This window comes from Nannospalax galili, unplaced genomic scaffold (genome assembly GCF_000622305.1).
Source record: "Nannospalax galili isolate Female #2095 unplaced genomic scaffold, S.galili_v1.0 scaffold8, whole genome shotgun sequence".
Lineage (NCBI taxonomy): Eukaryota > Metazoa > Chordata > Mammalia > Rodentia > Spalacidae > Nannospalax > Nannospalax galili.
Window position 1 is genome coordinate 1,176,060 of NW_008358318.1, and position 23,418 is coordinate 1,199,477.

General features: G+C 44.6%; 1 protein-coding gene and 1 long non-coding RNA gene across 8 annotated transcripts in view; one reads left to right on the forward strand and one right to left on the reverse strand.

Annotated features, from left to right (window-relative positions):
• Nucleotides 1-16,299, reverse strand: part of LOC115068170 — a 22,435-nt gene extending 6,136 nt beyond the window's left edge. For both annotated transcript variants that reach the window (XR_003847545.1, XR_003847544.1), the window contains exons 1-2: nt 16,075-16,299; nt 804-964 (exon numbers count right to left, since the gene is read on the reverse strand). This is a non-coding gene — a long non-coding RNA (uncharacterized LOC115068170). The remainder of the gene's footprint in view (nt 1-803; nt 965-16,074) is intronic.
• The window catches only part of Nf1 (neurofibromin 1), a 314,026-nt gene continuing 306,584 nt past the window's right edge, over nt 15,977-23,418 (forward strand). For 4 of the 6 annotated variants that reach the window (XM_029557899.1, XM_029557898.1, XM_029557900.1 and 1 more), the window contains exon 1: nt 15,977-16,165. In XM_029557899.1, coding sequence (XP_029413759.1) covers nt 16,106-16,165 — 60 coding nt within the window. In that variant the 5' untranslated portion in view covers nt 15,977-16,105. The remainder of the gene's footprint in view (nt 16,166-23,418) is intronic. The other 2 variants (XM_008821611.3, XM_008821613.3) reach the window with 2 other exon arrangements.

The window sequence follows — 23,418 nt, forward strand, 5'->3', positions numbered from 1 at the left end:
ATTCCTTAAAGCTTAAATGTAAAAGGGAAGGTTAATTTAATGCTGGTTTCTATATAATGCAGTAGAGTCAGGCCTGTTTCTTTTTAGCACTCTCAATTATTTAATGCTTGATTTATCATTTTACTTACACTTTCTTTCTTTTTTTTTGTGGGGGGCTGTCTTTTTGAGACAGGGTCTCCCGGTACCTCCAGCTGTCCTGGAACTCGCTATGTAGACCAGGCTGGCCTTGAACTCACAGAGATCTGCCTGCCTCTGCCTCCTGAGTGCTAGTATTAAAGGTGTGTGCTTACCATGCCCAGCTTCATTCATTTTTTTTAAGAGTTAATTAAACCCAGTACTGGGCATGGTGGCACATGCCTATAATCCTAGCCCTTGGGAGGTAGGGGCAGGAGGGGCAGGGCCAACCTCAGCTACATGGCGAGTTTGAGGGCAACTTGGGCTACACAAGACCCTGTCTTTAAAAAAAAAAAGCTACTCATACCCAATCTTTATATTACTCTTCCAATCTTTATATTACTCTTTCAGCTCTCTGAAGGGTTTCTGTTCTTTGTTGTCTTGCTAATTCAAAGTGACCACTTTAAACAGCGTATCATGACCTGTACAGCCTCAAACCCCACATTTTGCTTTTCAGGAAATGGCCTGTCAAGTTATTCTTTGTTCCCCATCACACATACACACTCATGGTCACACACTGTGCACATACAAGTAGTGCATGTGGGCAAGTACACATACAAACATGCGCTTGCACATAGGTGTACAGACGTATACACAAATCACAGAGTAACATACATATGATATACAACCTTACACTTCTGTTTGCTTGAGCAGTTCTCCATGGAATTTTTTCATGCTTTGCTTTTATCTGTGACTCCCTGGCAGAGTATATCCAACTCTGATTGTCAATAGTGTCAAAGGTGGGATGAACCAAATGACATAGCTTTGAGTATAATTAGAACAACACGAACTGTTAGAGAAAGAACAGAAATTGTTAAACTTCTTTCAGAAGCATTAAAGCACCCTGAAAGTTTTTCAAAAACCCAAGAGAGGTACATGAAATTTCTTTTAATTGAAAGGTTATTATATGGAGAGATGACTCCTCAGTTAAGAGCACTGGCTGCTCTTGCAGAAGACCTGGGTTGGATTCCCAGCACCCACATAGCAGCTAACAACCATCTATAACTCCAGTTCCAGGGGAATCCAGCACCCTCTTCTGACCTCCATGGGCATTGCATGTACGGGTGCACTTACATACATGTGGGCAATATACTCATACACATAAAATAAAAATAATTAAAAAACCTTAAAAAAAGATGTGTGGACTGGGACTGCAGCTCAGTTGAAGGTCAGGTACATGCTTAGTAAATGTGAACCCTGGCTTTGCCTCCCAAAATCAAAATAAGTAAATCAACAAAATTAAAGATACAGAAATTTGCAGTTGCTGTATCCATTTGTATGATACATTGTTCATCATGTAAAAATATATTAGCTTTATCCCCAGTCTGCAAAAAAGCCTCAGAGTCCTGAACCAAGCTCATTACTTCTACTATAGTATTTGTGTACAGAAATGTTACCTTAGGGCTTGGTGTGGTGGCACATGCCTTTAATCCCAGAACTTGGGAGGCAGAGGTAGGAGGGGATCTCTGTGAGATCTAGGTCAGCCTGGTGTACCTAGCAAGTTCCAGGGCAGCTAGGGCTAACAGGGAGACCTGGTCTCAAATAAAACAAGACAAAACTAAAAATGTTACCTCACCATGTGAAATGTTGACATTACATTCAAATGCAGAGACTTTGTGGTAAGAGACTTAGAGTTCAAATCTTGATTCTAACTCATTACACAGAATCTTTGCGGGGGTTGTTTTATTTTGAGACAAGGTCTCCATATGTAGCTCAGGCTGGCCTAGAACTCTAAATCATTCTGCCTCCACTTCCTGAGTGCTGGGACAGGTTTGGGACAGCATGCCAGCTTTTTTTTTTTTTTCTTTTCCTGCAGTGCTGGAGATCAAACTCAGGGCCTTGTACATGTTAGACAAGCACTCTATTAACTGGGCTACATCCCCAGTCCCTATGTTTGATAATAAGTAAATATGTTAATAATACAAAGCTTCATGCCTTAGAGTCACTGAGACAGGTAAATTAAATGAGGGAAATAAAATAAACATTGAAATGGATCTTGTTAGGAAATCTGCCTCAGCTCAGTTGTTAACCCTGTACTGTCTGCCTGTGCTGGCTGGAGAATCACATAGACTGGATTCCAAGTTACCACTACTTTAAAATAGTCTCAATTTTTTGTTCTAAAATAGAGCTACCGTACCTAGGAGAACTTTGCTTAGGAATCTCCAAGGATGGGGATGGAGAGATGGCTCAGTGGTTAAGAGTACTTATTGTGCTTGCAGAGGACCCGGGTTCAGTTTCCAACACCCACATTGGGCAGCTCGCAACCATCTGTAACTCCAGCTCCTGGCGATCCAACACCCCTTTCTGGCCCCCTTGAGTACCAGGCACACATGTGGTACATGTACATAAGTGCAGGCAAAACACTCATACACATTAAAAAAGAAATCTGAGGATCATGAACCTGCTCTTATAATCTGGGGACTATTATATAGAAGTTTCGATCCCCAGTGATCCATTTACTTCAGAAATATATGTCCTACAGCACTAATTTGACTTGGTGGGTTACTTAAAAAAAAAAAGAAGATACGAAGGTAGGGGTGGCACAAGTTGTCTAGGGGGAGGGAAGTTGGGGGTTGGATATCATGAGGATACATTGTATATGTGAAAAAAGTGATCAATAAACAAATTTAAAAATTGAAGAGACTAGAAATGGCTGCCCTAGCATTTACCCTGTGTATTGGGTTCATGCTGAAGGTTTTGTTTTTTAACGGTATGCGTTATTAATGAGTGTAACTCTGTCACGCGGCTTCTTTTCCTTCCACTGCATTGCTTTAAAGGTTCTACTTCCCAGAGCCTTCTATAAGTTGATGTGCTTGCTGGCTGCCTAAAAAGTGGACGGAGCCCTTCCTGAGGAGCATCTCTGGAGGGACGCTTCGGCAGAAGGAACACACTCCAAAGTGCTGCAACCTGCCTGATTCCAACCACCTGGTCTGTTGCTAGCAGTCGCTACAAGTATGACTTCCTATTGTCCAAAGGATTTCTGCCAGATGACTAAAGGAGAAACTTCCAGGTGGTGAGAGCTGCAGAAGGAAGTGACTCCTCCTGGGAGGGCCTCCTTCACTGCTAGCCCACGAACACCATATACTTATTATTATGAACAAAAATGTGTACTCTTCTCACGTGCGAGGCATCATCCTAAACAGCCCATGGAACTTATCAGATTCACTATTTCTTTTTTTTTTTTTTGAGACAGGGTCTCCCTGTAGCCCCAGCTGACCTGGAACTTGCTATGTAGACCAGGCTGGCTTTGAACTCAAGAGATCCATCTGCCTCTGCCTCCCAAGCTCTGGGATTAAAGGCATGAGCCACCACACCTGGCCTGATTCACTATTTTTTTTTAATTTTATCTTTTTAATTTTATGTGTATTCGTGTATCGCCTGATGTAGGTAAGTGCACCCGTGTCGTGCAATGCCCGCGGAGGTCAGAAGAGGCTGTCAGATCCCCTGGGATTGGAGTTATGGACCGTTGTTAGCTGCCATGTGGGTGCTGGGATTCGAACCCGAGCGTTGTTAGCTGCCATGTGGGTGCTGGGATTCGAACCCGGGTCTTCTGCAACAATAACCAGTGTTCTTAACTGCTGAGCCATCTCTCTAGCCCCACTGATTCACTATTTCTAACACAGCTATGTGGTAGATACCATTATTCTTTTATTTTTAAATTATGTGTATATATGTGTGTCTGTGTACAAATGAGTGCAGGTGCCTGCAGAGTCCAGAAAAGGTGCTTACTCCCTTGGATCTGGAGGCAGTTGTGAGCTGCTGGACATAGGTGCTGGGAACCAAACATGGCTTCTCTGCAAGAGTTGTAAGAGCTCTTAATTGCTGATTCTTCTCTCCAGCCTGGTATTATTCCTTCCTTCCTTCCTTCCTTCCTTCCTTCCTTCCTTCCTTCCTCCCTCTCTCCCTCTCCCTTCATTTCCTCTCCCCCTCCCCTTTTCTTTTTTTCTGTGGCAGGTAATGACAAAGCACAACGATGCACCAGGAGCTGGAGATATGGACGCTGGTCACAGGGAAGTTCAGGGCAGTGCTTAGTGCATTTGAATACTTCAACATGTGGTAGCTGCATTTCAGGGCGAGCAGGGCAAGTCTCAGGAGCAGAGAGGAGAGTGACTGCAACCATTTTTTTTGTTAATTTTGAGGCAGTATCTTTTGTACCCAGGTTGGCTTCAAACTTATTATGCAGCCAAGGTTGACTATGGACTCTTGAGCCTCCTGCCCCTGCCTCCTGAGTGCTGAGATTACAAGCATGCATCACCATGCCTAGATCATTTTATTTACTTAATTTAAAGGGGGAACAGGGTCTTGTCCTGACTTCTAGACTTCAGGCCTGCACTACCTCACCCAGATTTTAATTAAATTTTTTTAATTTACTTATTTGTATTTTTTTATGTATATGAGAATTTTGCCTGCATGTATGTAAGTGCACTCATGTGTGCAATGCCTGAGGAGGCCAGAAGAGAGTATAGGATCCCCTGGAACTGGAGTTACAGGTGGTTGTTAGCTACTATGTGAGTGCTGGGAGCCAAACCCAGGTCCTCTGTAAGAGCAGTCAGTGCTCTTAACCACTGAGCAATCTCTCCAGCCTCATTACCCAGCTTTTATTATTCTTTTTGAGATAGGGTCTTATTATGTAGCTGTTTTAGTTTGCTTTCAATTGCTGTGACAAAACACTCTGACCAATACCAACTTGGTGAGGAAAGGGGTTTATTTGGCATACATCTCCTGGGCCACAGTTTATCAGTGGGGGAGCCAAAGTTTCAGGGCAGCAACCTGGAGGAAGGAGTTGAAGCACAGGCCATGGAGGAACACTGCTTACAGGCTTAATCCCCTGGCTTGTGCTCAACCTGCTTTCTTCTATAATACAAGACAACCTGCCCAGGGGTGGCACTACCCACAGTGGGCTGGGCCCTCCCACATTACTCAATATTTACAAAAATGCCCTTCAGACCTGGCCGCAGGCCAGTACAATGGAGGCAATTCCCCGGTTGAGGCTCCCTCTGCCCAGATGTGTCAAGTTGACAACTAAGCCCAGACTGGCCTTGAACTTGTGACCCTCCTGCCCAATGACGCATCTACTGGTCTGTGCTAACAGTTTTGGCTATTTCACTGTTGTCAAGATTCACCTGGAACTGTGGACTCAAGCCATCCTCTTGCCTCCCACCTCAGCCTTGCTGTAACTAGAGGTGTGTACTACACTGCATTCAGCTCCATTATTCTTATTTTGCAAAGAAAAAGCTGAGAGGCAAAGAAGGTTAGTGATTGACTCGAGGTACACCTGCATCACTTGGTAGGTCTGGATTTGAAATCAAATCTGTGACATCGAAGCTCCCAGTCACAAACAATGAAAGAACAAGCAAGAATGAGGGCAGAAATGTATTTTAGAGACAGTTGGATGTTTCTCTACCCTTGTGTGGCTCTAACTGCCTGAACTTAAAGTCAGGCTGGCCCAAAGTATGTAGCCCAGAGGGACAATGTTAATTTCTCATTACCTTACAGGGGTTATCTGATGAGGACAGCTTCATATTTGATTGTTTTCTGGATGCCAAGCACTGATAAAATACTTCAGAACTATTAACCTCATTTAACTCTCTGGAGTTCAGAGTTGTGAGGCAGGTATTTTAATGACCCCACTTGACAGAATGGAGTAGGTTCAGAGATGTCACTTTCCTTGCTCATGCAAGCAACAGAGCAGGAAAATGGTTTCACATCACAACTGTGCTTCCAACCAGATAATTCCTGAGTTCAGGCCACATTCTTAGCTATGTCTGCCTATCTAGTCCCCTACAAATGCTGCATTAAATAGTCTGGATCTTAAATATAATCCTTTAAAAAAGCTTACCACATCTTTAAATTAAACCGGAAGAAAACAGAAAGCCAGTCTTTTATTCAGTTACTTGTTGCTTTGAGGGAGCAGGGACTATGCAAAACCTAAATCTCCTTCCTATTTAGTGAGAATTATACTTTTAGAAGGTCTTGATAGGAGAGTCTGTGCTTATGCAAATTGGAGAAGGCTAAACATTCCTATCCCTGCCTCCTGGCTTAGCCCATGGGATGCTGTAGCCAGAATGATGCTTAGCGGTACATGCTTAGGGGCATGCACTGCAGTAGCTCTGGCCCTGGGTAATGTCCATGTTTGTCATCTCTTTGGCTGGGCTTCCTGTTGACTTCCCTCCACTGGTTCCTGCTTGTTCCCGTTCCCCCCCCCACCGCCTCATGCTATGACCTACCAATATCCTTCCCATACATTCCTTTTGTGTTTAGGTAAACTGCAGGTGCTTTCTGACATCTAAACCGAGAACATGACATTACAAAATTATGCACGTTTGGAATTTTATAGCTGGAGCCAAAGATAAACCTATGTCTTTGGCTTCTGCAGACGATTAAAACTTCTTGCTTTTTGAGCCTCAAGTCAGGATGCAGTTGTGGTTTTGGACTTGGGTAACAACCATCTCTTGTACATGGGCTTGGAGCAATGAGTTCCAGTCTTTCAGTCAGACTTCCAGGGTTTGGCCCAGAATGGCTCCACCCCTGGCACTCTCCTCATTTCACCTGGACCAGGCTGTAACCCCACCCACAATGGCTGCTTCATAGCTGTGTTTCACATGTTCTCACCCAAATATTCCTGCCCCTGCCCCTACAGCCAGTTTCTTCTAATGCAAAGATAAATGGAAATTTTGTCTGGTGAGAAGTCACATACTTGTTTCCCACTGTTCCTAGTTCTGCTGAGGGCCTGTATGCTCTGCAGTGGCTTGCGAATTCCACTCCCAGGCCTGACATAGTTCTCTTGATCAGAGAAGAGACTAGTTTTGTCTCTCTTGGCTTCCCTGGGATCAGAAGAGGTGGGTCTTGCCCCTCTGTCACACCATCCCAGATTGTGCAGACAGAGGAGTTCACTTTAAGGGGGGGGAGCTGGCATGATGGGGACTGATATTTAGAGGGAGAGGTGAAATCTCTGGTTCTCAAGAGTCCTGCAGGAAAGCTGCCCTGGGTTGGGTCTCCATGGGGCGGAGCTAGAGGACTCTCCTAAGCTCTGACTTCTCACTCTCTCAAGAATCTTCTATAAGACTTTGGGAAAGGAAAACCTTTGATGTTGCTAGAAACTACTAATAAGGATCTATTCTGTTCCACCCCCTTCTCCCTTCAGACTGAGCGACTTAGTGGGAAGTAGAAGCTTGGAAGGGACCAGATCTGTTGCTGAGGATGGATGAGATCCCTTTCCTCTTTGCTCTTCCCTTCAATGTGAGCTGCAGCAGACATAGGGTGGCACTGGCATGCTGTGGATTCTGACTCTTAGAGAAATGAGAGCCACCCTAGAAAAAACAGCCATGACAAAGAAGGGGCCACCCCCCCTTCCTCTGCCCATCACCTCAATCCATGACCAAATTGATACCAAGAACTTAGAAACAGGAAGTTTCTAAGGAAAGAAAGAGAGTAGCCATGATGAAACAGTACCTCCTGGTGCCTGATACACATGCCAAGATGATTTCTTATAGGAACATGCAGCACATCGTGGGGGAAGCACATGGCAGAGCAAAGCTGCTCCCTTTATCAATCAGAAAGCAAAGAGCCAGCAAAGGGCTGGAGTCCTGTAATCTAGTGCATACCCCCAATGATTCAAAGACCATTCGAGGCTCCACCTCCTAAAGGTTCCCTAGCCTCTCAATAGCACTACCTGGGAACAATCCTTTATCACATGGAATTTTGGGAGACATTTAAGACATAATTATAAAGCTGGTGGCTATGTGGGAGGCTGAAGCAAGAGAATCACTTGAGTCTGGTGTTTGTGACCTACTAGGGCAATTTAGCAAGGTCTCACTTCTTGAATTAAAACAAGATCCAACTACAGCAAAAAATATTCATGAATGAGAGAAGCAGAGTTCTTTGAAGGGAAAAATCTGGGAAAGTGTATCACTAAAGACCAAGAATAAAACATTGCCCACCTGACTACTACAACACCTGGGAGGAAAACAGTTATAACTCCCTGCTCCATCAGAACATCAACAGGGATGAGTCTGCATAGTAGCTTTTGTTACCCAGGCATTGATAACAATTAGCCTGTAACTAATTGTTTCCAGCTGCCCTCCTTTGGTTGACCAATCAAAACAAATTTATTACAGCATGCCTGAGGTTTGGTATCCCTTGAGCTAGAAACTTAGCATGCCTGAGATGAAGACAAGATGACTGTGTGCTTAAGGGTCAGGGAAGAAAGGATTGCAGTGGAGTGGAAGACAAGGAGGGCTTAAGGGACAGGCAAAAAGACACACATTATTTCAGGCCTAGATAAAAGGAGTAAAGGACTGATAGAATCAGTTTCTTTTTGTACCTCTTCTATCACCCATTTTTTAAAAAAATTATTTTTATTTTTTATGTGTATGTGTGTATTGCCTGCATGTAGTTAAGTGCACCCGTGTCATGCAATGCCCTCGGAGGTCAGAAGAGGCTGTTGGATCCCCTGGGACTGGAGTTATGGACAGTTGTTAGCTGCCATGTCGGTGATGGGATTTGAACCGGGGTCTTCTGCAAGAACAACCAGTGTTCTTAACTGATGAGCCATTTCTCCAGCCCAATCACCCATTTAAAAAAAAATTATCATTTTTATTTTGTGTGTGTGAGTGTTATGCCTGCATGTAGGTCAGTGCACCTGTGTCGTGCAATGCCAGCAGAGGACAGAAGAGGCTGTTGGATCCCCTGGAACTGGAGTTATGGACTGTTGTTAGCTGTCATATGGGTGCTGGGATTTGAACCTGGGTATTCTGCAAGAACAGTCAGTGTTCTTAACCACTGAGCCATCTCTCCAGCCCCCTATCACTTTTTTTTTTAAAGGCCTTACTCTGTAGCCCTGGCTAGCCTGGAACTCACTATATAGCCCAACCTGACCTCAAACTTATGCCAATCCTCCTTTTTCGCCTCCTAAGTACTGGGATTACAGATGTGTGCTATCACTCCCTGCTTGACCCAACATTCTTATGGTCTTTTGTTATAATAGTACCATTGATAACTATATAAGAACTTAAACCCTCGTCCTCATTTGGGCAGCTTTGCATTTAGAGAAAACCTAGAGGTAGGTGTGTGACTTGGCAGTAGGGTGTATGCTCAGCCTGTACAAGTCCCTGGGTTCAATTCCCACGACCCCCCAAACCTCAAAAGTCTAGCTACCAAAAGTAAAGGTAATCCTAATACATATATTTGAAGTTAAAACCCACAGCAATTCTTCTGAATGTTACCACTCTTTCCATTCTGCCAGGTCTTCATTTAGCAGCTGCTTAAGTCCCTCTGTCTTTCCATTTCCTAGTACCCACTGGTATCAGCTGGGACTTAACCAGTCCCATTGAACCAAAATCTGGATGCACATGCTTAACAGAATGGAGTTTCCTTGTTTTATGTAACCAGAACGCCAGAGGTGGACACCTCCCAAGGTGTCCAGTATCACCGCCCAAGGAAGGCTCAGGGACCCAGGCTTCTTTTAGCTTCACCTGGAGGCATTGAAACTGGCTTGTCAGCAGGAAGGAGAATGGAAAGCAAATGACGAAAACTGTATGCCTTTTCTGGCAGGTTGCGTGCTTGGTGGCTAGTTTGGCATTGTGAGTGGGAGCCCCACCACTTTGTGCTTGCTCTCTGATTTCTGCCATCACCTCAAGACAGCCAGGTTTTTTGTTTTGCTGTAAGACAGAGTCTCATGTATCACAAAATGGCCTCAAACTCACTATGATCTTGAACTCTGGATCCTCCTGCTTCGATCTTCTGAGTGCTGGGTTTATAGGCTTATCCCATCACGTCCAAGAGTGGGGAAGTTTTGAATATGTATGTTCTTGGGGCTGGAGAGATGGCTCAGTGGTTAGGAGCACTGGGTATTCTTGCAGAAGACCTGGGGAGTTCGACTCCCAGATGGTGGCTAACAAAGATCCGTAAGTTCAGTTTCAGGGGGATCCAATGTCCTCTTCTGTCCTCCATGGGCACTGCATACAGACATAACACTCATCCACATAAAATAAAAATAAATAAATAAGGAGCTGGAGAGATGGCTCAGCAGTTAAGAGCACTGGCTGCTCTTGCAGAGGACCCGGGCTCAATTCCCAGCACCCACATGGCGGCTGTGAACCGTCCTTAACTCCAGTTCCAGGGGAATCCGACGCCCTCTTCTGACTTCTGTGGCATTGCACGACACGGGTGCATTCACATACATGTAGGCAAAACACTCATACACATAAAATAAAAATAATAAATAAGATATAAAAAATAAAAAAGAATATGTATGTTCTTGGCTGGAATGGACAGGCACAGTTGTAGAGGCTTCCCCTTGACTTTCCCTGCTATGACAGCTCTTGTCTCACAAGTCAAAGAACTAGTGTGATTTTTGCCAACTACCAAATATGTCCAGTCTTCTTACACATTCAGTCAGGGTGAGAGGGATTATTTTTATAGACTTGCTGAGAATCCAGTCTCTTCTGTGCTTGGGCTCTGGAAACTGGTTCAGGTCCAGAAATGGGGATTGTGATCTTTCACTGGGGATGGCTTCTCTCAAGTCTCTTCCTCATCTCTCCCTGGGTTTTAAAAAGCACGCGTTTGACACAATTGTCTGTCTACCCATGTTTTTTCTAGTGTTCTATTATCTATGTCCATAGCTCTCTGTGGGCCACACAATACTACTCAGGTCTGCTTCTGTGTTTTCAGTGATGCCTCTACTGCTCCTAACTCTATAATATTGTCTACCAGCAGCCTGGCCTTCAGAGGTGAACCACCAGAAGCTTCCTAGGAACGCTGTGTCCTCATCAGCTTATGACAGAAACAGAACAGTCAGAGGGGCATGTACATTGTGAATACATTCTAGCATTCTACTTCCTTAAGGGTTTTTGTTGTCTTATTATTGAGACAGAGCCTTGGTATTTAGTTCAGGCTGGTCTCAAACTCACTATGTAGCCAGGCTGGCCTCAAACTCATGTCTCTGCACTTGAATACTGGGAATTAGGTGTGTGCCTTCTTGGAATCTATCATTCCCTTATTCCATTGTTTTCCACATAGCTCTAGCTTCTCCAGTTTGCCTAGCGCAGGCCACTGCTTTCTCCAAGCTTCCTAGAGCCATCCTGGCAACCCATCAGTACCATTTCCTAGGGGCCTGACCAGGATGTAGATACCACAGTACGGGAATGTGCTTATATCAATAAACTCTGCCTTGTTTAGCATTATGTTCCCCTCTTTCCCTTCCCAACACAATCTAGGGACCCAATCCCATGCTCTCCTGGCTTTTGCAGGTATTTATGTGTTGGCTGGCTTCTTATTTCCTTCAAGCTACAGTGTCTTTCTTCCATTAATGGTTCTAACATTTCCTTAGGAGAGTTATTTTTCAACTTGACCTTGGTTATTAGTCTGGTAGATAGGTAAACAGGTATCAGTCGATCCTGAGGAAGGTGTCTATTACCTTGCAAGGCAGATATACCAATGGATCTCCAAGTAAGAGGGATGGGACACTAGCCTTTAACACAGAAGACGGAGACATGTCTATAACCTCAGAGCATTCAGGTGATGTGGTTTTAAAGGTTTCTAAGTGTTTGGACCCAGATATCCCATCATAGGTGTCAGGGTCCCACTTTTCCCAACTGTTAGTCCTGACCTTGGCCTGGCAGACTTGCCAGGGCTGAGCATTTTTCTGAAGTTCTACTACTTTTATAATTAAGTCCAAGCTTTATCCTTAGCTTTTTTTGCCTTCTCACAAGTCGCTAAGGAGACACTCTGGCTTCTTTCCTTACCCTTTGATGAATCACTTTAAATCTTCTATTGGCTTTCTTCAAGGAATAGACTTACTGCAGCCATAGTTATCCAGTTCCATATGTGTGTGTACTGTAATTGTTGCTTTGAGACAGGATTTCATCAGCATGGTCACGATCTTGCCTTTGTCCTATCTTAGCTTCCCAAGTGCTGGGATTACAGGTGTGTGTCATATGCCTGTCACCTGTCCTTAAATTACTATTTTTCTCTCATATTTTAAAAATGCCTGCTACATTGCACCTGCTGGTGCATTCTTCCATTAGTATTATAACCATCATTTAAACAACTACATTTATTTATTTATGTGTGTGTGTGTGTGTTTGAGAGAGAGGAGAGAGGAAGGGAGAGAGTGGGAAAGAGAGAGGTTTCTTTGCCACTCTCTTTGCCAATGGAGATGGGAAGCGGGTAGAATCAGGAAATACCCTAAGACAACAAGGGTAGAAGAGGGCATCATCAGATCTCATGGAGCTGGAGTTACAGGTGGTTGTGAGCCACCTGACATGGGTGATGGGGACCAAGCTCAGGTCCTTTGAAAGAGCAGCAAGTGTCCTTAACCACTGAACCATCTCTCCAGTCCTACATCTCATCCTTTTACCATTGCTGAAAGTTTTAAAGTCATGCTGATACAGCATGCCAAGGTCTACAGGGGGTTCGCCTGGAGTCCTCACTGCTAGTTGGTCACAGGGTGATTCTGCTCCACGGGATCAGATCCTCTTGTGGGACTTAGTGCCCTTGGTGTCAGCATCATGCAGTAGTGAAGGGACTGAGGAGAAGGAGAAGTTGAATTAAATGTAGCCACAGCAAAAGCTTCAGCTGATCCATTTCTTGGGAGCTGATCCTGTCAGGGAGCTCTAGGCCCAGGATAAACTTCAGAGAGGCCCACCCTGACCTTATATCTGGTCTGCGCAGGCTCTTGGGAGTGCTGTAGCTTAGCATGAAAGAGCTCTCTTCAGCTGAAGGCAATTCCTGGAGTGGGATTCAGTGGAGGGCTGCTCGCCCCAACTTATTTCAGCAGCTAGGACACAGTATCTTAGCCCTGAAGGGCCTGTGCTCTTTGGTATGTGGGGGCAGGGTGATAGGTGCTATATCACTGGAGATGGGGAGTGGGTAGAATCAGGAGACAAAAGGCCCTTGTAACATGACTTTAATTCCAGCACTTGGGAGACAGAGGCAGGTGGATGTCTGTGAGTTCAAGGTCAGCTGGAGCTACAGGGAGACCCTGTCTCAAAAAGAACAACAAAAACAACAACAAAAAACCCAACAAAAACAGATGAATGAGGGAAATGCAATATCTAATACTTACATAATCCTTAATATTCATGTTGGTTGAGTGAGTGCAGAATAGGGGAAGTTAGGATACAAACCTGAATCTATTCTGCTCAGCAGTGTAAGCATTCCCACTAGACTACATCTAGTCCAAGTGGTTTCCATGAGCTAAATTCAGACAGCAGACTTATTTTATTTGATTGCATAACATTAAAAAAATATTTGGTTGTCACAATGTAAAACTGGAAGAGTTTATGCATAAGTTTGAATCTCCAGCTTTTCTTGAATAACGAGAAGATCTAGCAACATGGGGGGGCAACATTTGTGCATGGCAGTAACTGGCTGGAGTTGAGTCTTTTTTTTTTTTTTTGGTCTTTTTGAGACAGGGTCTCCCTGTAGCCCCAGCTGTCCTGGAACTCACTATGTAGACCAGGCTGGCTTTGAACTCGCAGAGATCCACCTGCCTCTGCCTTCTGAGTGCTGGGATCAAAGGCGCGCACCACCACGCCTGGCGGTATCTCTCTTTTAAATGGGGGTAGGGGTGCTCCTTAGTTAACCAGTTTGTGTATTCTCTTCTTTGGCAATTTGGTTTTGACTCCATAGCATACTATGCATCATTAACAAAGTTAAAGGAGTAAAACAGGCAGGCGGATACTTATGATTGGCTTAATAGAATTGAATGAGTTTATTGGAGAGGAGCCTGAGTGAAGGCTAGACCTTCACTACAATGAGATGCTTGGTTTGCAGGAGAGGAAATAGTACCCCACATACACAGTAAAATGAATTAATGACCTGCTGGCTGAGTAAGCTGAAGAGGAGCAAAAGGCCAGAACTTAAGATCAGAGAGGAATGGAGAATCAGAGAGAAAACCAGACAAGGAGAGAAAGGAGACAGAAGGCATTTAGTAATGGGATGATAATGGAGGCCAGGAACTCAGGGCTCAGGCAGCCATGTTCAGAATTTCAAAGAAGATGAAGGCAAAAAGCCAGGGCAAAGAGGAGACATATAACCAGTGAGTTTCAGAGGCAGTGTGAGACAAGGAAAGGACCACTGTGGGGCTGGATATTTAGCAGTGAGGTAGACATGTTGGAATACCATTTGGGGCTATGAGTAAGAGCTTTTTAAGGGGTCCTAGTTGCAGAAAGCACACAAAGTTATTCAATATTCATCCATTTCTTTTCAGCACTGTCATCATTTCTGACACCATCTGAAGAAATTAGTCAGCATTCATATTACATCTTTCACAAAAAGGGACCAAATAATTCAAAGTCTGTCCTTTCGTTCTAGTGGAATCAAACATTAATTTGTGTTTTGGAAGATCACCAACCTACCCAGTCTTGAAACTTCTCTTACAGAGATAGCTCTCTGTACATGGACTTATTGGCTTTGTGGATTTTCTGTGGTAAAATGAAAAGTGTGGTTTTGCTTCATCTTATCATCCAGTTGGTATCTTTCCATGTGGCCTAACTGGATGATGACTATAGTGTGCTCTTTGAATATGTAAACACATTTTAACTTTGGCTTAAATAAAATGCATTTAAGAAGATAAATTTTAAGTAACTCATTTCAGAGTTCAATGTAAGAGAACATCCTGTGTTTTGGTTGTGATCCTCTTCTGTGAAAAGTGCACAACCAATTCCACATGAAGTCCTTCTAACTCTGGTATTGGGCACCGGGAAGGCCCTTGTTTCTGGAGAGCCAGTCTTTTTCCATTCTTGAAGTCAAACGACCTGGTTTTGCACTCCAACTCTGCTACCTATCAATTCTGATCTTGAGTATATATATCCGGGAACCTCCAAGGTTCTATTCATTAGTTAGGTAAGGGTAACCAGCCCTATTGGAAAGGCTTGTTGAGGGTGGAATCATGAGACAATGTGTTGAATGTGCTGGATGTATGTTTGACCCTTTAAAGGCGTTTACTGGGTAGTGAATGAAATTTCAATCTGTTCCCAACCGTGCAAAAAAGTTTCATTAACCTGGATGCCCATCAGTCTTGTAGAGGAAGTTCTGGCTGGGGATTTTTGGAGTTGGTACTCTGATCGTCACTGGATCTAGCTTTGGGTTTTAAGCGACCTTTAAAAAAAAAAAATCACGGAATCTCTCTTGGCCATCTTTTTCCTGTTTCTCAGCAGCCTACAAAAATCTCAAAGACTGGGATGTGCGGTGCGCCTTCTTTTTTTGAGAGCGAGCCCAAGGCAGAGAGGGACTGAACATAGCCTCGTACAGAGCTCATCCGCAGACATCTGCGGGCAGAGAAAGCCTAGCCCCAGGACACCCTAATTTCCAACCCCGGAGCGATCCGCCCCAAGGCCGGCGGGGGAAGGGCGGGCCGACGCAGCGGCGGGGCTGCTTGCCCGAGCTCTGGATCGGCCGGGATTCTCGGGCCGGAGCCCAGTGCGGGTCTACGTGGGGACACCAGCAGTGTGGATCGACGCGCGCCGCCGCCGGACCCGGAGCAGCTAGGTGACGTCACCTCCAGGAGGACTCACTTTTTCATTAATGAAAGCGGCCGGCGCGGGCGCATGCGCGGCAGGCCCCTTCCCTCTCGCTTCCCCCTCCCTTTCCCAGCCGCGCTCTCAATCTCGAGCTCGCTCGCTCTCCCTCTCCCCGGGCCGTGGAAAGGATCCCACTTCCGGTGGGGTGTCATGGCGGCGTCTTGGACTGTGATGGCTGAGGGGAGACGGCGCTAGTGGGGAGAGCGACCGAGAGGCGCCCTCCCCTCCCCGGGCCCCCTCCCCGTCCCCTCCCCCGGCCTCCTCACCAACGCCCCCTTCCCCTTTCCCCCTCCCGGCGGGCCGCGCGGCCCCGGTCCCCACCCCCGTGGGAACGCTTGCCACCCCTTCTCAGCCCCTCGGCTGGCCGCTGCCTCACCTCAGCGCCGTCCCCCGGCCGCGGGGAGGACATGGCCGCGCACAGGCCGGTGGAATGGGTCCAGGCCGTGGTCAGCCGCTTCGACGAGCAGGTAACGGGCCTGAGCGGGCCGGAGGTGGGCGCGGGTGGGGGTGAAGATGCGGTGGGTGAGGGGAGCGCGGAGCTGCCGCCTCCCCTGCTGCGGGGGGCTCGGGAGGCCGGGGCAGGGCCGGGGAGCGGCGGCGAGAGGGGGCGGCGGGGGGGAGGTGCGGGGATCCGGGGCGGCGGAGCTGGGGCTCCCCTTCCCTCCTAAACCGGGGGGGTGGGGCCTTGCCCGGACCAGCCCTCCGTCCCCTTTATCCCAGCCCTTTTGCTTGCTCTTGGGGACGAGTGACCCAGGGGCTCCTTTAGGGGCGCTCCATCTGGCTTCCTTCGTTCTCCCTTACTTTATTTTCACACTCTCCCCTTTTGAACCGAGGTGGGTAGTACTATTCCCTCGTCCCTTAAAACCTCCTCCACCCTGGTTACGGGGAGTAGCTGAAGGAGCCTCAAGGCCTGTTTGTGTACCCCCAAGTAGGAGCACGATAACATCCCTCCCTTCCCCCAGTTCTTAGCTTCCTCTCCTGTTGGGAAAGAGTGGAAGCCAGCAGGGAAAGCACAGGTTTCCTGACTTTCTGCTCCGGGTCCTCAGCCTGCCTGGAGACTCTCAAATGCACACACCCTGCACATCTTTTTAATGTCCCCACCGGCGTCCCCCGAAGGCTGTCGTTTACATTTCCGTTTGCAGGGAGAACCGTGGTTCTGAAATAATTCCCTCCTTTTTAACTTCCTTGGTAATTGCAACCCCATCCCCTTCTTGCCAGCGGTCCGAGGATGTGAATATTGCTTTCTTAAGAATCTCGGGGCGTTAGGGGCAGGAGGGTGAAAGGAAAACAGCATTTGAACTTCTGTCTAGAGTGCTGAGACAGTTGGGATGTGGTCCCAGAGCCGATAATTCTCCTTGTGGTTTGTTGTTGTTTTGACTTGTTTTTGACTCTCGATTCTTGGTTCACATGAGAACTTTCATTGAGATTATTTGGGATGAAGGAAAAAGTTTCATAGTTTAGGGAGGTGACTTGTTATTCGCTGAGTGTCTGCATATTAGATCTTGGGGCTGATCCAAGGTAATCCACACATAGCCTTTCTTCAGTGAGAATTGGTTTAATTTGTGCTGCTGCTATACTGTTGTAGATAGTTGGAGCTGGTTTAAAGGGATTTTTTTTTTCTTTTTTCTTTTTTCAGTTGAAGTTACAATTCTACCAGGGGCTTCCTGTGATGAGGGAATTGTTTAGGATTGAGCCAGTCTATTTTGTTTATTGGGTGCAATCACATAACTGATTATGGCAGCTGACAGGTAGGGGAAGGGCTTCCTCTTTAATTTGGCTAGTAAACATCTCTTTACAGGACTCAGTCTTTCTGACAGATTTGGGAATAGGGCAGAGGAAATTGAGAAGCTACATAGATAAAATGTCACAGCTCTCTGAGACCTGAAGTTGGTTTTACTCATCCTGCTTCCAGACCAAAAAGTATGTAAACCAACTGTACTAGTAATCCACCTGATGAAGTAAAATATCAGTGTAAATATATTGCATTACATAAAGCATTAGATTTAAAACTTGATGGAAAAGACTTGCTGTGTGCAACCTAAAAAGTGATTTGAAGTGCACACAGACAAATAAAAACTGAGTGTAACAGACAGCATAAACTGAATGAAGGACTGAGAATGATTCACCTTGCAATTCCCTGACCCCTTTTTTTTGGAGAAAGGATCTCACTGTGTAGCCCTTGCTGGCCTGGAACTCACTGTGTAGACCAGCCTGGCCTTGAATGCAGAGATCCACCTTCCTTTGACTCCCAAGTGCTGGAATCAAAGGCATGTGCCATTACACCTAGATTCCCCCATTTTTAAAAGATTTATTTTTATTTATGTATAGGTGTGTGTGGTTGCCTGCAGAGGCCAGAAGAGGGTGCCTGGAATCACCTGGAGCTGAAGTTATAGGGAGCTACCTGACTTGGGTGCTGAGAACTGAACTTGGGTCCTCTGGAAGAGCAGCAAGCACTCTTAACCACTGGGCCATCCTTGGGCCCCAGCTTCCCCTAATTTTTAAAAATTAAAAATATAGATTCAAAATTTTCTACTTTTTTTTTTCCTAGACAGTATATCCTGTATGTAGTTCAGGTTTTCCTGGTAGTTGCTCTGTCACTGAGAAGGACCTTAAACTTCTGATCCTCCTGACTCTGCCTCCTGAGTGCTGGGATTACACACTTCTTACCTGTTGATCTCTAGACTAATTTATCATACAAGAAAATGATAGTTCTCTAAATTTTAAAAGTGGAATGATTATGATTAAAGACTCAGTTTTTCTCTGTTCCAGTGTTATGAACCTTAGCCTTTATTGTTCATATTTGCTATAGAATCAGACTCACATCATCTGTTAAACCTTAAGGACATTTGTCTGCTTAAAAATTTTTTTTGTTTATTTTTATTTTATGTGTACGAGTATTTTACCTGCATGTGTGTAAGTGCACCGTGTGCATGCATTAGATCCCCTGGAACTGAAGTTACAGATGATTGGTAATTGCCATGTGGGTGCTGGGAACCAAATCCAGGTGCTCTATAAGAGCAGCCAGGGCTGAGCCACCTTTCCAACCAGGACATTAGTTTGTTGTTGTTGTTTTTTAGATAAATCTTTAAAAAAAATTTTTATTTTTATTTTATGTGCATAAGTGTATTGCCTGCATGTATGTGAGTGTACCCATGTCGTGCAATGCCGCAGAGGTCAGAAGAGGGCTTTGTTGGATTCCCCTGGAACTAGAGTTAAGGACAGTTCATAGCTGCCATGTGGGTGCTGGGAATCGAACCTGGGTTCTCTACAAGAGCAGTCAGTGCTCTTAACTGCTGAGCCATCTCTCCAGCCCCCTTAACAAATCTTTTTTAAGAAGTATTTTATTTGCCGGGCATGGTGCCGTCCCAGCACTTGGGAGGCAGAGACAGGCGGATCTTTGTGAGTTCCAGGACAGTTGGGACTACAGGGAAACCCTGTCTCAAAAAGACAAAAAAAAAAAGTATTTTATTTTTATTTTATGTATGAGTATACTGCTGTATTGCCTGCATGTGTCTAAGTACACCCATGTTGTGCAGTGCCTGCAGAGGTCAGAAGAAGATGTCAGATCCCCTGGAACTGGAATTACAGACAGTTGTTAGCTGTCATGTGGGTGCTGGGAGTCAAACTCAGGTCCTCTGCAAGAGCAGTCAGTTCTGTCAACCACTGAGCCATCTCTCCAGCCCCAGGACATTAGTTTTTGTTTTTTGTTTTGTTTTGTTTTTAGTCTCCAGCCCCAGCGACATTAGTTTTTAAAACTTTTTGCTGTTTCTTGTGTTGTAATTAGAGAAACATAGGTCTCCTTGTAGCCACAGCTGGCCTGGAACTTGGTGTGGAGACCAGGCTGGCCTCTATGTTACAGAGATCCTCCTGCCTCTGCCTTCTAAATGCTGGGATTAAAGGCATGTGCCACCACGCTGGGGTATTCCTCACACTTTTCTTGATGCAAAATATATAAGGTTTCCATAGCTTAACAGAAGATACTTATATGTTAATTTATCATGTAAATAATACATTTTTAATTCAAATTAGAGCTCTTTTTAAAAAAAGATTTATTTGTGTGTGTGTGTTTGCTGGTGCCTTCAGAGACCAGAAGAGGGTGTTGGATCCCTTGGAGCTAGAGTTACAGGCAGTTGTGAGATGTCCTACTTGGGTGCTGGGAACTGAACTTGGGTCCTCTGGAAGAACAATAAACTCTCTTTACCACTGAGCCATCTCTCTCTCCAGCCCCCTAGAGTTCATCTCAAAGTTTAAGTCATGAAAACTGAGGCAGAGAGAGGTTAAATGATATAATAGGCCCAGCAAGCACCTTAGTGTGCAAAGTTGCAAAGTATTGAGTGCTGGACAATCAGGGGAATACTTTTTTTATTTTTGAAACAGGGTCTCTTGTAGCCCTGGCTGGCCTGGAACTTACTATAGAGACCAATAGACCAGGCTGGCCTGGATCTCACAGGGATCCACTTACATTTACCTCTGGAAGTGTTGGGTTTAAAGGTGTGTGCTACCACAACAGGCTAAGGGAATGGTTTTTCTAAAAATACCATGGAATTTGTTTCAGTAACCCATTAAGTGTAGTTAGAAGAGTACATTTTTATCAGTGGGAGAAGAAGCCTACTATATACTGATATTTGTACAAGATTCTTAGTTATTTCAACTGTTTCTGAACCTTTTGAATTTTTCATGTTGTCTATATTGCTTCACTGGGTTAAAGAGATGACAAGCTTCTCTTCATTACAGCCAGGACATGTATATTGGATGCTTCAGTCCCCAGGGAGCATGCACATATGTAAAGATGGCAGCTCTGACTGAATTGATGTTTGGGTTGTACTTTGACTATTGTAATTGAAGCAGAAGTGAATTTCTAGCTGTCACTGCTACCAGGCATATGGGTATTGCTTAGCAATTTGGTGCAGCTGGTGCACTAGACCCAGTGGAAAGAAATGGTGGTATTCTACCACAGAGCTGCACCCCCAGCTCTCCTCCACCTTGATTTCAAATGTTTTTTTTGTTTATCTTGATATTTTGAATGCAAATCCATGCTTCCATTTGATGACATTGCATTTAGGTATAATGTTTATAGCCTAACTTGAATGAGTGTTAGCAGTTTTAGAAGCAATTCTCTCCTTGACCGGGAAGTGGCAGTGGCAAAGGTGGACAGGCAGAAGCTGAATGGACCAGCACCTGTTCTGTCCCTTCCTAATCTGGTTTTATGGTGCCAACTAAGTTTTTAAACTAAAACTGGCTGGTATGAGGTATAGATTGATGGTATAGTTCATTAGCTCTGTTTCTTAACAATTAAAGCTATGTCGCATGCCTCACCTAGCTGTGTATACCATTGGTTTCTGTGGGGCTTTATTGCTGAAGGGAAATCAGGAAAAATATGAATGTTTAAAGTTTAAAAAATTAGAAATCACCCCAAATTTTTTGTTGTAAGTAGGTTCATTTAAAGCATTTTCAGGCATGAGGTGGTACTTACCAAGAAGCCTCATGACTTGAGTTCATTCTCCAGGATCCACATAGTGGAAGGAGAGAATTATTGACTTCTTTAACTTATCCTCTGATCTCTACAAGTTGTGCTGTGGCATGTGTGCATACCCCAAAATAATAAAACAAATAAATGGAATAAAAACCCCATTATTTTCCATATGTGGTCATGTAAAACAGTTATAAAAGTAAAAAGAATATGGACAAGAGTTTTTTTTTTTTTTTTACAGAGCAAACTTTTTCTTTTTTGACCCGTTTTGAGACAGTCTCCCTGTAGCCACAACTGGCCTGGAACTTGCTATGTAGACCAGGCTTGCCTCTATCTCATAGAGATCTGCCTGCCTCTGCCTCCTGAGTGCTGGAATCAAAGGTGTATGCCATCGTGCCTGCCCAGAGATTTTATGGAGGCACACTGCAGATTACCCTTAGAAGACTTGGTTGAACACAACTTCATTCTGTCTTTTGTTTTTACCAAATAGGGTGTAAACTTCCTGAAAAGCTAGAAGCCTCTGTTAGAATCCTCATTCTAGGCAGGTACAGTCAGGGCCACACAGTGCACCACCAATAATGTGGCTTCTGTATGTCCAGGGCTGGGGAGTGGACTGGTTTAAAAAAAGAGTGATAATTTTGCCTTTTTTTTAAATGTGAAAAGCTGAATTTTAATTCAGTGTCTATAATCAATTAGGAGATGAGTAGGAATAGGTTGAAAAAAGTGTGCTTGATGGAGGAACTTACACATATTTCTATTTCCTCATCTAGCTCTGACCTATATTTTGAATCCCGTTTCAGATCTGTTTACCTTTGTGATCTTGGATTTGTCACTGTTAGTATAGTCATCTGAATAGAAAATGTGAGCACTTTGACAGTCTGAGCTTATTCAAACATTAGAACTATACATTTTCTTTAAAGCTTGCTGACTATTGTGTTTTCACTAAATACGGAAGAGTGATTGGTCTCTAGATATTCCCTGGAATATACTTTGGTCAGTATATTACACCTTACTCTTGAGCATTTATTGACAAATACCTATTGTACTGATAACATTATTCTATAACACATGGTTTTCTGATTTTTTTGTTTTGTTTTGTTTTTTAATTTTTACTTTTGGTCTGTTTGAAACAGGGTCTCCCTGTAGCCCCAGCTGGCCTTGAATTCACTATGTAGACCAGGCTGGCCTTGAACTCACGGAGGTCCACCTGCCTCTGCCTCCCAAGTTCTGAGACTACAGGCACGTGCCACCACACCCGGCTTGTTTATTTTTTGAGACAGGGTCTCCCTGTAGCCCCACCTGGCCTGGAACTTGCCATTTGGACCAGGCTACTTCTGTCTCACAGAGATCCGTCTGTCCCTGCCTCCCCAGTGTTGGTATGTAAATTCATGCATCACCATGCCTGGCTTTATTGTATAACTTACAGGTCTCAGTAATTTATCTGTTTCCTGCTTTATCTGGTTTGTGATGTATATATATTTTGTATACATATAAATAAAATAATGGTTCTTAAAGTTTGGAAAATACAGTAAAACAAGGTGTGAATTGAGCCACTTCCACTTTATTTTAAATATTTCAAAAATTTTTTAAATTTTATTATTTTATGTGTATGAGTATATTGCCTGCATGTATGTGAGTGCACCTGTGTCGTGCAATGCCACGGAGGTCAGAAGAGGGCTTTGGATTCCCCTGGAACTGGAGTTAAGGATGGTTTGTAGTTGCCATGTGGGTGCTGGGAATCGAACCCGGGTCCTCTGCAAGAGCAGTCAGTGCTCTCAACCACTGAGCCATCTCTCCAGCCCCATGTAAGTCAGTGCACCCATGTCGTGCAGTGCCCACAGAGGTCAGAAGAGGCTGTCGGATCCCCTGGGACTGGAGTTATGGACAGTTGTTAGGTGCCATGTGGGTGTTGGGATTCAAACCCGGGTCTTCTGCAAGAACAACCAGGGTTCTTAACAGCTGAGCCATCTCTCCAGCCCTCAAAATTTTTTTCATCTTTTTGAGACAGGGTCTCCCTGTAGCCCCAGCTGGCCTGGAACTTGCTATGTAGACCAGTCTGGCCTCAAACTCAGAGATATGCCTACCTCCACCTCCTGAGTGCTGGGATTAAAGGCATGCATGGCATCTATTTCAATTTTTCACACAATTTTTATTTGACTTAAAAACTTTATTATTACTATTGTTTTTGAGAGAGAGAGAGAGAGAGAGAGAGAGAGAGAGAGAGAGAGAGAATATGAGAATATGGGCATA